Source organism: Molossus molossus, unplaced genomic scaffold (assembly GCF_014108415.1).
Source record: "Molossus molossus isolate mMolMol1 unplaced genomic scaffold, mMolMol1.p scaffold_m16_p_10, whole genome shotgun sequence".
Taxonomy (NCBI): Eukaryota; Metazoa; Chordata; class Mammalia; order Chiroptera; family Molossidae; genus Molossus; species Molossus molossus.
The window spans coordinates 55,022,048-55,038,058 of record NW_023425345.1 but is presented as its reverse complement, the minus strand read 5'-3'; the positions used below and the strand labels follow the sequence as shown (position 1 = coordinate 55,038,058).

Sequence of the window (16,011 nt, the reverse complement as noted above, 5' to 3'; positions counted from 1 at the left end):
TATGGGACAGTGCTCCAACCAACTGAGCCATCTGGCCAGGGCAGGGAGCTACATTTATCTTGGATTTCATAATGCTCCATTAAAGAGATGGATATTTGGAGTGTCCAGTTTTTTAAAAAGTATGTGACAGAGCCCCTTTAGTCAGTAATTTTTTTTTAATTTCCTTAGTGCCAAAACTCCCTGGGAAAAAAAACAATGATGTTTTTCCATCTGAATCTTACATTTTTATTGTAGAAAAAATATTTACTAGTAGTTTTCATCAGTAAATGTACCCCTGGAGCACTAAATTTGTACACAAGAGCATATTAAACTGTAATTTTCATTTGAAAATGTACCATATTATGTTCTGAGCTCTGAGTTTGGCAAACATAAGAAATTTACATCCTTTGCAAGAGTAACTAAGACCTAGATTCTAACATGAGGCAAGTAAATAGTAAGCTTCATGATCACACAAACTATGCTTAGCACTGCATTCCAACCCTGAGAAAATGCCTAGAACATAGATATTAGATAAATGTGTTTGATTAAATCATTGCTTTTTTAAACTGCTCAATTTATACCCACTTCCCTTGAAAGAATGGCCTCTCTTGATAAGGGGAACAGTTGTTTGTTTGGGTGGGGGCTTTTTTCCTAACAGAAGACCTGATAATGCAAATTTTATTTTTAAATGATTCCTAATTATTTTATTGTGTTTTCATTAAATATCAGTGCTTCATGTCATGAATGACCTAGAAGAGTTGAGTTTTAAGTTAGTAACAAGTGAACTTTGTGTGTAGGAAGAGAGTATATTAAAATACCTTTTATACACTTGTATAAATTTTTTATTTTATTTTGAAATAATACATCCATTTACTTCCAGTGTATTATTATATCATATAGTCAATATTTTCCACTGGGTGGAAGAGGGAAATTTTAGCAAACATATGTAATGTTTTTATTTAAAAATCTGTCCAGCCCAGCTGGTGTTGCTCAGTGGATTGAATGTCATCCCATGGACTGAGAGGTCCCAGTTTAATTCCCAGTCAGGGCACATGGCTGGGTTGCGGGCTCGATCCCCAGTAGGGGGCATGCAGAAGGCAGCTGATTGATGTTTCTCTCTCATATCAATGTTTCTATCTCTCCCTTCCTCTCTCTAAAAAAATAAATAAAAATAAAAATCAATAAAAACATGTTTTAAAAAAATCTGTCCAGCCCTGGCCAGTGTGGCTCAGTGGTTGGAGCATCAGCCTGTGAACTGAAGAGCTGACAGTTCAATTCCCAGTCAAGGGCACATACCTGGGTTGTAGGTTTGATCCTTGGCCACTGTTGGGGCACATGTAGGAGGCAAACAACCAATCGATATGTCTCTCTCACATCAATGTTTCTCTCTCTCTCTCACTCTCTCGCCTTCCCTCCCTCCATCCACTCTCTCTAGAGAACGGGGAAAATATTTTCAAGTGAGGATTAACAAAAAAAAAAAAAAATCTGTCCACACTAAGTGAGACCTGTGTGGAGCCTCAATAAATAAATATAATTTAAATGACTGGAGAGGAGGAAGAATATCATTTGATAAAAAATGAATATACTTGAGAAAAACAAGAAGGTAGAATTGAGCAAAGGGGGAGCTACGTGGTTTGTTGAGACAAGGTGGGGTATGAAGTGAGAGGAAGAGATGGACAAGGAGAGTGGGCAACTGAACAGACATTAAAAGCTAAATACACAATAATTCAAAATTATGTATTAGAAAATGGTGTCTGCTGACTGAAGGAGTAAAATGGAGAGAAGAGATAATTGACGGGAAAGGAGATTAGCTGGGCAGTAATGTTAGGCCCCCGTCTTTCAAGTGGAAGTAGGTGTAAAAGAAATATAAAGCATATAGAGGAAGAAATGGCACAACTTGCCAATCAGTCGAATTGGGAATAAAAATTTTCACATGGTTTCTATGTCCAAGGGGCAGAAAATGATAGACGCACAGGCAAAAGCCATATATAGTTGGTTTGGAGAACTGGTGTGAGAACATGGAGCATTCCTGGGAAATGTTCTGTAGGCCATGGGGAAGGCCACTCCAGCATAAAGACGAGGGAGCGATGGAATAACAGACCTGACAGGTTAAGGCAGGAGAAGGACGTGCTCAACAATGAGTGAATGTGGAGATGAGCAAGGGGCTGAGAACTTTGAATAACTCCATTTACGACTTGGGAAAGGGAAAGAAAGGGGAGGAAAAAGTCAGAGGCTTAGGAGGAGATGCTGGTAAGAGAAATAGAAACAAAAGCAGAAGAAAATTTCAAGAAGGAATATTCGATCAAGATTTTCTCATACCACAGACAACGCTGTATGGGTTTCTCCAAAAGAAAACTGTTCTTTATCTTTGAGAGAGTCTTTGGTATAGTGTCAGTATTAGGGGATGGTTGCAGAAGGGGTAGGGAAAGGGTAGGTAAGAAGGAAAGATCATGGAAAGTATAGAAATAGCCCACACTAATATAATATTCCGGTTGTATAATCATCTGTATGCAGCATATATTATAAATCTCCTGATGTCTGCTTTGCATCTCGAGTTTTCTACTGCTGCTGTAATGAATTACTACAAATTTATAGGCATTAAATTACACAAATTTATTATTTTCTAGTTCTGGAGGTCAAAAGTCCAAATCGGTTTTACTGAGCTAAAATCAAAGTGTCAGCAGGGCTGATTTCTTCTCCCCACCCCCCACCCCCAACTTGGAGATATAATAAATAACATTGTATAAACTTAAGGTGTATAATGTGATGATTTAATATTGTACTTGAAATTTACTGAGACAATATATCTTAAATGTTACACACACACACACCCCTCACACACTTTGTACCCACCTCTGGCAACCACCATTCTAGTCTTTGTTTCTCCGGTCCCTCTGGATAACCCAGGATACTCTCTCTGTCTCAAGATCCTTAACCACATTTGCAAAGTTCTTCTTGGCATGTAAAGTAACATATTCACAGTTTCCAGGGAGTAAAATATGGACATTTTTCCACCACAAAGTCTACATTAAAACATCAGAAGCAGTTGTTGTTTTTAATCCTCACCAGTGGATATTTTTTCATTTAGCTTCAGATAGAGGAGCGGGGGGGGGGGGGGGGGGGGGGGGGGAGGCGGGACAGAGAAAGACATTGATGTGAGAGAGACACATTGATTGATTGCCTCCCGCATGACTCCATGCCCTTGACCGGAATCAAACCCACAACTCTTTGGTCAGAGGGCTGATGCTCTAACTCTGAGCCAAACCGGCAAGGGTAACCAGAAGCAATTTTGATTTGACTTAGCTTTAATTCTTACATATCAGTTTACCTTTGGGTTAAATAATATGAAATTAATTCATTAACTAGAAAATGAAAATAATATTTTTAAAAATTAATATTTTAATATTTATAATATTTTTGCATTAGTCTATTATTTTCTGCTGAAAGTTCTTTAAGTTAAATTTTAAAATCTTGTTACAAATTTTTATTTAATAATAGTTGTTAGCAGTGACAATAAGCTGATAGCTTTCTGCCAGTAGCAATATTTTGATGAGCCTATTTTTATTACAGAAATCACTCTTGGTAGCATCTTATGCTATTATTTGCTTCACTGGTTTTTGTTTTGTTTGTAGTATAAAATGTTCTACTAAAAAGGCTACAAAGCTCCATAAGAAGTTTTTTCTTTGTATACATTTGAAATATGCACATTTTAACCTAATAATGTAAAGACATTTGAGTTTCTCAAACTATTCAATTTATAGTGTTTTCCTCTGCATATAGTCCTTTTCCTGTACAAATTTGAAGAGACGATGGGCGAAACTGCTGTGAAGGTTAAATTAGATAATGTGTGTAAAATAGCAGCACGGTTGCTGCCCACAATAAGCCTTCAATAAATTTTAAGCCAAATCCAAACTATATCCCATGAGATTTGCTCATTAATATTCAAACATATTCTGTAATTACTATAAATAAGTAATACTGTAAATGGTGTTTGTTATTAAACATATCAAATTTTCAGTATTTGGTTGCTCTAGCCAATAGAATACTTTTTTTTTTTTTATCCTCACCTGAGGACATTTTTTTGTTCAGATAGAGTGGGAAGGAGAGAGAGGAAAAGAGAGAGAGAGAGAAACATTGATGTGAAAGGGACACATCGAGTGGCTGCCTCCCGCACAACCCAGCCAGGGCCAGGAACGCACTGCAACCGAGTTACGTGCCCTTAGTGGGAACTGAACCCAGGTCTCTCTGGGCCACAGGCCAACGCTCTAACCACTGAGCCAAACTGGCCAGGGCTAGAATACATTTTTAACAAGAGAATTCAATTCAAATAACTTCATTTAATTTGAAAAGGTGAGTTTATATTATAATTAACTATTGAGTCAGATTTTCAAATGGCTACACAAAATAACGCTTTTAAAAATTAATTCTATCTAAAGGTGCCAGTAAACTATGAGGACATTTTGTTAATTTTATATATTCAATATAGCATATTAAAGTATTCAGAAGATCAACTGAAAATAAAATCTAGAAGACAGCAGCACTTGAAAAAATAGTCACAAAATGAGTTTTTCAGTGGTTATAATTTATGTTCACATGGCACTATTTCAGATTTCTTGCTGTAATCCTATTTCTATCCCTATAATTTCTTTTGATTAAATAATGTATTTGCATTTTCATTATTTTCTTTTTGTGAGACTGTCACACAAGCCCAACTAGGAGATAATTTATAAGGTTCAAAATGAACAGTCATTATTAAAATACTGTCTCTATGAGGTATCACCTCACACCTACCAGAATGGCTGCCATCAACAAATCCTCAAACAACAAGTGCTGGCGAGGGTGTGGAGAAAAGGGGACTCTAGTACACTGCTGGTGGGAATGCAGACTGGTGCAGCCACTGTGGAAAACACTATGGTGTTTCCTCAAAAAATTAAAAATGGAATTGCCATTTGACCCAGTGATCCCACTTCTAGGAATATATCATAAGAAGCCTGAAACACCAGTTGGAAAGAATATATGCACCCCTATGTTCATAGCAGCACAATTTACAATTGTCAAGATCTGGAAACAGTCCAAGTGTCCATCAGTAGATGAGTGGATAAAAAAGCTGAGGTACATATACACAATGGAATACTATGCAGCTGTAAGAAAGAAAGCTCTCTTATCCTTTAAGACAACATGGAGGGACCTGGAGAGTATTATCCTAAGTGAAATAAGCCAATCAGAGAAAGATAAATATCACGTGATCTCACTTGTAATGAACAAAATGAGCTGATGAATGAAACATACCCAGAGTCATAGAAATAGGGATCAGACTAACCTCGGGGCAGGGAATAAACCAAAGAACTTACATGCACAACAATACTGTGAAGGAGGAACAGGAATGGGAAGGAGGGTGTCAATGTGGGGGAAAGGAAAAACATCTGTAACAAAAATAAATTAATTTAGCCCTGGGCAGTTTTGTTCAGCAGTTAGAGCGCCGGCCCACGGACCAATGAGTTTCGGGTTTGGTTCCGGTCAAGGGCACGTATCTCAGTCATGGTTCATCAATGTGTCTTAGTCACATTGATATTTCTCTCTCTCTCCCTTTCTTCCTCTCTTTCCCTCCCTCCTACTCTGTCTAAAAATAAATAGAAAAATATCTTCTGGTGAGATTTTTTTTTTAAATTCATTAATTAAAAAATAAATAAATAAAATACTGTCTCACCTGAATGAATACATAGGCTCTCTCATTCATGTTTGGTAGGGTTTTAACTAGATCAAAAGAGGTAAGAAGCTTTAAACTAAGGTACTTTGAATGATATTGTTTAAATCAGCTTACTTTAATTCATTTTTTATATGATTGTTTAATGAGATTAGGCAATGAAAAGAAAACATGTCTTATCTGTCACCTTCACACAAACATTTCCATAGCTGAAAACACAATTTTGGACTTGTGCTCTTATACGTCCTCAGGTTAACGCCTAGTAGTTCATCATAAACTTGAATAGTGTGCACAATACCCATTCTACTCTCTGAAGCTAATACAGAGACAGCAGAGAGTGGGTTTCCTCCATTTTGATGAGAAGTTAATATTTTTGTTATTTCTTCATCAAAGTACTCCTGCCTTGTATCCAATAGTCATTGATTCTAATAGTGTTTATGTAACTGGAAAAATAAACAGAACTTTTTCTTATCATTTCAGGGCATAACGTCTTTTCTGATTACCACAGGCAAACCACTTCTTCTGATTAATCGCGATAGTTGAATAATTCCTTTCCAGGCCAAGTGACATTCTAAACATTTCCATGAGAACTTATTTTTGATAAGCACATGTATAGGGAATGCCAAATAAGAAAACACATCGACTCTTAGTAGATGGACAATTGTGGTAAAAATGTTTCAGTATACTTATTTACATATGCTTTACTATTTTAAACAGAGCCATAAATCTGAAGCCTCTCCTCGTCTAAAAATCATTTCTCCTCCATCTCAATCCCACTCGCATATCCATAGAACTCTAATCAGTGGACTCTCTCTTTTTACATATTTATTGTGTACATGTTTTATCCCCACATATGCTCTGAGCTCTACCCACAATACTTAGCTCCATGTCTTTAATATAAACAAGTAGCTAACATTGAGTTCTTGCTATGTGCTGGCTACCCTTCTAAACTTTTTAGTATATTAACTCCTCTCATCTTCAAACGAGATGACATGGGTACCACTCTAATCTTCACTTTATAGAGAAGGAAACAGAAACTCAGAGTTACACAATCTGGCCAGAGTTACACAGCCTGTAAGTATCTAAGCCTGTATTCAACCCTGGTTTAGAGCCACACAACACAGAACCCTGCCCTGCCTCTGGAGATCCTGAGTGGGTCCATTCCCCCATGACTGACTTTCAGAGCACGAAACACTTCTTCCTAACCTTCACTACCTTTATGATATTACATTTATTTTTACGTTTGATTAATGTCCACCCCCTCCATTATGCCCAGACTATTATAATTCAACCCTTAGTATTTAATAGATGAGTAACAACAGCTAATATTTATTAAACTTTTACCATGTGTCAGTCACTGCATCTCATCTTAAACTTCAAAAGGACTGTGAACTACCTACCAATTTCCCTCCACTTTAGAGAGAAAGAAACTGAGGCAGAAAGAAGTTGGACAGCTTACTCAAAGGTCACACAGCTAGTAAATGGTGGAGCCAGGATTTAAAATCAAAGGTCAAACTCCAGAGCCAGGCTCTGAATGAAGAAGGGAATGGATTAATGAAAATAGAGTTTGGAGGGGCAGGGAAAGCAACAGGGAGGCAATGATATTTGACATATCTGAAAAAGCAAAATCAAAACAATATGAACACTCAGCACAGGAAGCAACTTGGAGAAAGTAACGCGGAATAGAGCGCCTCGAGCATAATAGGTGCTCAATAAACAAGAATGAATGAATGAGTGACTATCTTCATAGCCCATAAATTAAAAGTTTTGCATATGTCAGTGTTCTGCTGCTCATGTTCTCTACACACTTTTCCTTTCAGTGCCACCGTGGGCCTTAATCGCCATTGCCATCGTCGTGGTCCTCTTAGCCCTGACCTGCTGCTTTTGTGTCTGTAAGAAATGTTTGTTCAAAAAGAAAAACAAGAAGAAGGGGAAGGAAAAGGGAGGGAAGAATGCCATTAACATGAAAGATGTGAAAGACTTAGGGAAGACCATGAAAGATCAGGTAATGTATTCCTTCCATATTTTTTCTTAGATTTTATTGGCAATTAATAAATGGTTTATTATTTAATGTGAGATCAGTATAGAAATAAACAACTTCTGGACATATGTCATTGTTTGAGAGATGCTGTGCAATCCTTTCCATCATTATTCAATAGCCCAAGGTGTAATAGAAACGTGGTAGGCTTTTCGAGTCTCCTAAGCATATAAACCAGAAAAGGGCTTCCTCTTGAAGGAATATTGGAATGATGCCTGAGTATTCTGATTACATCTGTTTAACCAGCTTACTTGTGTTCAGAGTTTGAGAAACATATTAAAGAATATCTGAGAGGTATCCCTCTTGGGCAGGTCACCTTTCTAGTATTATCACTGTTCTTAATCACAGTTATATAACTGAGTCTTAAAAGTATTTATCACACTTGATGAAAGCCACCCACTGTATGTACTCATCCAGCTCAAAAATTAGTGCTAAGGAATAATGAATGATACAGGAAAAGGGAGAAAAGTATAAGCTGGCCGTAAAGAGGTAGAATTTAAAGGCAAAATTATTTTCTCACATAGGGACAATTAAAACCATAACGCAGATGATAAAAATCTACCTGGCTGGGTTATTTTCCCAAGCCTAAGGAAGCTGTTTGGGTGCCCTTTATATTGTCTATTTTTGCTAAATTAATGAATGATTTGGTTCACAATAGTTTACTATTAATAATTTAATGATTAAATACTTCTTCATTTTTTGGAATTCTATTTACATTGAATATTTTTAAATAACATTTAATTCATATTTTAAAATATAGAAAGACTTTTCTAAGAAATAACATTTTCAATTATCATTGTCTCCCTTCAAATAATTCGAAGGTTCTATTTATCCCAAATAGCAACACATATATATGCAGCTTTATAAATTCTTCTCATAGTATTAATTACTACTAAGTAAACTCTTAAATGTGTGCATCTTAGGAACAATTTAATCCACAAAGCCATTTTAGTACATTTTCATGGTTTCCTAGTTAGCCACCCACTCAGAACAATAACCCTCTCCGCAGTTCGAGTTTTAAACACTTTTTCTCAAAGACACAGTAATGTCTGTTGAAAACAACTCCACAAGGGCTTCTTTTCACTTGCTGAACTTTGTTTGGTGTCAGGGCTGGGGAGTGGATGTAAGGCTAGTGCTCACGCCCAGGACCTGAGCCCAGAGTAAGAAGGGGTGCATTTTTCAAAAAAAAAATGTGTAATCACAGCCATAGAAGCCGACACACAAACTTTCAACAATGCGTGTCTAATAAGGAATTTTCTCTTTAGTTAATCTGTTACACAGAAACTGAATTTTTAAATCGTGTCTTGCTTTATTTCCATAGCAAGCAGGACTTGATAGAGATTTCTTTAAACAACTTACTGGACTAAGAGTAGAAGCAAACTTCTAGATGGACATGAAATGAATAACCTGTATGTGAATTTCAGCTCTTTACATCAAACAAGAGGTTGAAAATGCAATACTATCATTTTCATAACTACAACAAATTTTAAATTCCAGTATTCTAGAATTAAAAGGTAAAAGCCTCAAATAATATTAAATAACTACAGTGGATTTTTTTTTTTCTAAGACAAGAAATGTGTATTTTTTTATGTGAAATTTGTTCTGTATGGTGTAAGACTATATAGAATAGTAGGGGTGTTTATTACCCCTGTTACAACCTGAATAAATGACCAAGATCTCAAAAGAAATAAATACAGAAAATTGATTGTGGTTAATTTTTGACTGATCACCTATTTCTTTTAATGAGAGAAAGAGAAAATGAGTCAAACAAGGGAACACTAAAAAGTCAGTGACAGTGTGTAGTATTCTACTGTCACAATATAGCATTTAGGATTTCAACCCTCAAAAAAGGTGTTTTTTATTATTTTAAGTAGACTAGTTTGTTTATGTAGAATTTTATAGGTTATACTTTGATTTATGAACAATTAAATGTTAAATGACTTATAATTAAATTAAATATCTGACAAGTAAAAGTAGGTCCCATGAGTAAACAATCATATAATAGTAGCTTATGATAGTTTTAAAGGCAGACAGACTATAGCAATGGGTTCTATCATTTTACAAAGAGGAAAGATGAAGAAGCCAAATGTAACTCAAAGATTTTAAGATGCTATTATTACTTGTAAGCATCAAAACTCAAATATTATTTGATCATACAGATTCAGAAGAACCTTAACACTAAGTAGAATTAGTCTTAAATATTTATATTTTTAGAATATTTTAAACAGAATATTGATATGAACATGGGGAAGACAATGTGCTTCTCATTTGAAAATAAATAGGAGCATCAATGTAGATATAATTTCTTAAAATACCTAGGCTCTAAGAAAATTAGTACGTTTTTACTATTTCAATCCATATAAAAACTCACAGAAATTCAAATTTCAATGTTCATGGCTACATGTCTCTATGGTAAGATTTTGTAACCAAGGAAGGATTTTTAAATATTCTGCAATGACAACCAATATTTAATTACAAACAGCATATTTACACAGAAAAGGACATATATATATGGGTTTTTTCAATGCCTTAAAACTTGAGAACACTAAAAATAGAGAGGAAGAATAACTTAGAAAGCCATAGGTCTGGAAAGGTCATTTCTCCATAGTTTTTATTAATGTGTGTAGATACTTTAACTTTTATTTCTTCCTTCTATGTCCTCCTTATCTGTATTGTGTCTCATGACTGTTCTGGACTGTCCCTTGCGGTAGGTTTCCTCTGCTACCTAGATCCCCTAAGTCAACGCTCGGATCCATTTACTGGCCTGGCAGCTGGGACTCCACATCTGAGGGTGTACCATTCTGACACACATCAAGGCTGAACTAAATTGATTTTTTTTTTAAGATGAAGGGTTCTCATATTAAATATTACTAACTGATTAAGTCGAGTGTTATTAGAAAGCTCAAGTGTTTCATTGATGGGCACAGAAAGGAAATTCATCCCTCTGTCGCTTTCTTTTTACTATGCCTTATCAAATCCAAATCTGAGCAATTTAACTTAGAATGAACAAGTACTCCTTTTGATGGTTGTGAACTGAGCATCTTTTGAATGTTGAAGCAAGCCAGAAGCATGAGCACTAAATCTTTGAAATTTAAAACGAGGTCCATGTTCCCAGCACAGCTTTTTCTACAGCGATTTATCAAACTCTCAGAACTGCTGGGTTTACAAGCTTTTTCCTCGGCATTTTTTTTTTTTCCTTTGGGGGGTGAAGGAGGGGGGAGTATTGCTCTCGAGATATTATAATGGCTACTAATTTAATAGGCCTGAATTTAATGTGATAGTACAGAAGATGTCTTGGTTCAACTCAGCCTTTGGGACGAGAATAGACTTAATCACTCCAGTGATGAACAGTGGCACTGAGAAATTATCAAAAATTTAGACTTATTTCATGCAGAATAATTGCAGAGATGGTCCTGCACCTTTTATTACGGCAAAAACCACTGAGGGAGAAGGAGATTTAATATCTCAGCTATTTCCAATTGCACTGGGCTGAAACATGATATGTAAATTGTCAGTTCTGAAAGAAACTTTTGAAAAAGTATTTTAATCCATGACATTTTTTATTGTTGTAAAGTAACATGCAGATTTTTTCAACAGAAGTATGCATTAGTTTGCTATAGTTTTTCAAAAAATTAAAATCTTGCAGGGGGGCAGTTTACCTAAGCTACAATTTGTTAGCAATATCTATGACAGCATTGAACACGTACACTCAGGGAAGGTTTCAGCCCTCTTTTCTCGTCACTTGACTGCCATGTTCCCTTTAGTGACTCCCCCTCCCCAAGTTAAAAGAGTGATATAAATTAGTAAATCAACACTTTACTATTCGAGGAAACATCCAAGTATAAATTAATATTTCCAAGTTAAATGGTTTATTTCCAAGTTAACCAGATTTTTTAAAGTTTCTATACTGATATGTTCATGGTAATTTTCCATTTTCCCTACTTATTGTAGGCTCCTGAAAATTTTCAAGAAGCACAAGAGTTGACCACTGCTCAACTCTGTGTATCTGATCTTCCCACACAAATAAGTTCCATTAATATGATGCCACCAAGTCTCAGTATTGGCGGGTCACACTGAAGTTCACTGGGTAGGAGCCGAATTGGAAAAGCTTGTCAACTGAGGGGCCGAGGGTACTATTTGGAAGCACCACTGAGGGTCTCTGTATTAATAGATAAGTAAATGGAAAAGTCTCTCCCAGCAAAGAAAACAGCCCATGTAGTGGGGGGGCTGGGAGCGATGGAAGGAGTTGGGTGGTTGAGCTGTGGTCTGACGATTCTGATGCCTTTCTGAAGCCTGGTTATGCTTCTTGCATTCAAGTTCTACATGGATGCTCAGATTTAATTTGCTGACAAGAATTAGGATTCCCTTACTCTGTCAGAGATACAAAGCAGTCTACCATTCATATGTCTTAACTTGATCCCTGTGAGGTTCTACAGTAACACACAAAGAAAATGCCATAACCAAAAACCAGGAGAAAATATTTCCTATATATAACAACAGAAAGGATGAAACCACTAAAATACAGAGTCTCTACAAATCAATAAAAGGCAAACGACACAATAGAAAAATTAGCAATGACCATATGCTGGCATTCTCAGAAGAAAAAACTGAAATGAATAATTAAAGATTTAAAATTTTTGCCAACCTCACTAGTGGTTAGGGATATGTAACACTATCAGTGTTAATTTTGAATTATAACTATGCATTGATTTCTAATTCTTTCTTTAAATTCTTTAAAGTGATAAGAATGCATGTCCCCAAAAACAAAGCTTTTAACATTTATAATCCTTATAACCTTTGTTTATGTAGCAAAGTTTTTGTACTTATTGGGAAAATATATAATTTTATTTCTTTGCTTTTTAATCCTTACCCAAAGATATTTTTCCATTCATCTTCAGATAGAGTGGGTGGGAGGGAGGGAGAGAGAGAACATCTCCATGTGAGAGAGACACATCGAGTGGCTGCCACCCACACGACCCAACCAGGGCCAGGGACAAACGGCAACCAAGGTACATGCCCTCGGCTAGAATCAAACCTGCGACTCTCTGGTCTGCAGGTCAATGGTCTAACCACTGAACAAAACCGGCCAGGGCTATTTTTATTTCTTGAGAGAGGAAAATTTGAATGTACTTTATGAAATAATGAGCTTTCTAGTATTTCAATTTATATTACACTTAAGCTTGAGGTTATCAAAATTATTCAACTGATACAAACTGAGCTTTGAGCATTGAGCCCCATGATGTTTGTTCATTAAAACAAAATAAATTTTTATACCAATTTCAGTTTTTTAAAAATTGCAAACATAACTCCTTTATCTCTTGATATCAAATGGACCCATAAATCAATTTAATTCAGCCTAGCTTTCTGTGGAGCTGTTATGGAGATAAAATGGTAAACTTAAACTGGAAATGGAGTAGATGTTTTTCTAAACATGCATTTGCTGGTGGCATGTTTTTCCTCTTTTTCCATAACCATTTTTAGTATACATGTGAAACAGGAAATTTAAATTTTCTGAGAATCACTTATTCAACTATTTTTCCATAGGAGACAAGGCAAGAAAGACCACTCATTTCCGACATATTACTCCACTGCATGTAACAAGTGTTTTACGTGATGGATAGCTGAAATCGCTCTCACCTACATGAATGTGAACCTGGCCTGGTTAATAGCATGTTCATCATACTTCTGAAATAAGCAGTTTTACCATAGCCAAATTAATACCAAGTTGACATTTTCTTTACAACAACGTGACATTTTTTTGCTTGCAATATTCTTAGGGGCTTATTCCATTGCTTCCATGTTGCTTGCTGACTGGGGGGAAAATTCCGTGCACAAATGGAATTTTTTAAAATATGTAAGCAGCAAATATGAATGTGTGTCAGACAAACTGAGATTTCTAGCATCTTAGTGCTTGCTTCTGACAGCTTGGAAGTATAACCAAAGGCCAAGTTTAATTTGGATTTTGATGAAAATTCGTTTGAATTCACACATGATCTCCTTCCCTACTCATAGGCTCTTAAGGATGATGATGCTGAAACCGGATTGACTGATGGGGAAGAAAAAGAAGAACCCAAAGAAGAAGAGAAGTTGGGGAAACTTCAATATTCACTGGATTATGATTTCCAGAACAACCAGGTCTGAGGGGAGACATGTTTTCTAATTCTATTATGTTGTCTGAAATTACCAAGTCGAAATCAAAGCGAGATACTTCTTAAAACATTTCATCGGCTGTGGGGAAAGTGCAATTATGAAAGCTATTGATGAAACAGTGTCTAAGTAAGGGCAGTCCTCTACTTGCTGATTTAACTTCTGGTAGTTAGAATTCACAGTGTTCAACCAATTACATCTAACTTATGGCACTTACAACAGGCAGGCAGAATACAAATTAACTTGAAGCCGTCAGACGATTCTAAGAGCTTCCAATCACAGTCTCACCCACACAGGTCCTTCAGCCTGAGCTAGAACAATCTTCCTTGCACTTCATGAATTTAGTGGTCTTTGAGTTACACCACCATTCAAGCCAAAGTTTTAAAACATAATATAACAGTTTGATAAAGAATCAAAGATGGAAAATTGTAGTCCATGGATTTCAAAGACAGGAATGATACTAGGTCGAACTCCTGATCCTCATGAGATAGCATTTCTAGCAGAGTAGAAAGACCAGGAATTTCATTTCTAGTGCCTATAACTGCTGCCCAAAAAGTGACAAAGCACTAAAGGAGGTAACAAAACAGGCATTTCTGCTCCAGTTCCTCAAAGAACCATAAAGTGCCACCTAGATTAACAATAATATTAGCTGCCTTTTCTTGGCTGTGTGTTACAGAGGCAGCATAAAGAGAGCTGTCAGAAATCTCTCGGCATAAAATGACTTTCAGATTCTATGACATTCGTGACATTCATCCTTTATTCCTGAATTGTTAAAGAAAGCAAGGAGCTAGACAAGAATTAGTGGAACTGGCTGAGTTAGAGATCAGACTCAGTGATGCTGTGAGGGCTTGAAAGTTGCAGAAATTCTGGGCTTTATTTAGAAATCAACAGTTCAAATAATGTCTTTACTTTCTGCAGTTTCCAGAGAATTTCTCATGAAGACTGTGTTGATATTATCTATCATATTAAAAATAATTGTGTTTGATTAGTTTCATTATAGTCCGGGCTTGTCACTTCTTAATACATTTTAGAAAGTTACATATTGGTGGCAGATACTGATTTATAGGTATATCTTTTATACTAAATCAAATAGGGCATTTGAAGTCATTTCTATCACTTAATCTACATTTGATCATCAGAACTTGGTTGAAAGCAAAACCTCTTTATATATATTCTAGGTAAAGTCAAAGTCAACTTGTATTATCTTCATATATAATATGTTTTCCAGAAATTTAACCTGCCTTTCTATATCTATCCAATATTTTTATTTTTTAAATTTATTCTTTTATATTTTCCAGTAGAAATCTGATAGTATCTCATCCTGGTTTAACTCCTGGTAGTTAGAATTCACAGTGTTCAACCAATTACATCTAACTTATGGCATTTACAACATAATTATGAAATTTCTAAATTGACTTTGAATACTATAAATAACATTTTATAAAATAATGTTTTTAAGAAAATAATGGCACTGATTTTTCACTCAAATATATGAATGTATTTTACTGTTTTCTTTCTAGCAAGCATCAAATTTAAAAAGACATTTCATTGTGAGACTCTAGAATATTCCACCTGATGAAGCTTTTAATATTATGCACTGATTTTCCAAGTGCTCTCCACTGATCTGATTTATCAAATGATTCCAATGAGTCGCAGAATATCAAGTCTGCGTAACTTCCTAGATAAGGCTGTAATCAAATATATACATTTGTGACCAAAACTGAAAGACAACCCTAAAGTACTCCAATTGAGACGTTTTCATGACGGAGGGAAATGTCAGAGGGGGGTTGAAAGGAGGAATTCCACTGCTTATCAACAATCTAAAAAATCTTTAAAATATATATGATCTGCTCTTAAAGAATTTAGGTATATTTCTTGTGCTTTCCTTGCCAAAAAGAAAAATTGTTTTGCAAAAGTGAAGAAAAAATAGAGTCTTGCGTATTCACATGCAGTCTAAAGGTAGATACTAAAAACCAGTTTGGCAAACCAAGAGATAAACGTTTTGAACATGTCTTTATCATCTGATGCCCATTTTAGCTATTCTTCGGTCATCTGTCTGTGTTTTGTAGACCTACAATCCACCACTCTTGTTGCTCTTGTTGTATAATGATATCGCAAAGATATTGAAGCATTAAAATGAAAA

At 35.7% G+C, this 16,011-nt stretch overlaps 1 protein-coding gene across 2 annotated transcripts in view; it reads left to right on the top strand.

Moving 5' to 3' along the window:
* The window catches only part of SYT1 (synaptotagmin 1), a 432,690-nt gene that overhangs the window by 284,866 nt on the left and 131,813 nt on the right, over positions 1-16,011 (top strand). Inside the window, exons 4-5 of one of the 2 annotated variants that reach the window (XM_036252912.1) lie at positions 7,504-7,688; positions 13,734-13,856. In XM_036252912.1, the coding sequence (XP_036108805.1) occupies positions 7,504-7,688; positions 13,734-13,856 (308 nt within the window). The remainder of the gene's footprint in view (positions 1-7,503; positions 7,689-13,733; positions 13,857-16,011) is intronic. The other variant, XM_036252913.1, reaches the window with a different exon arrangement.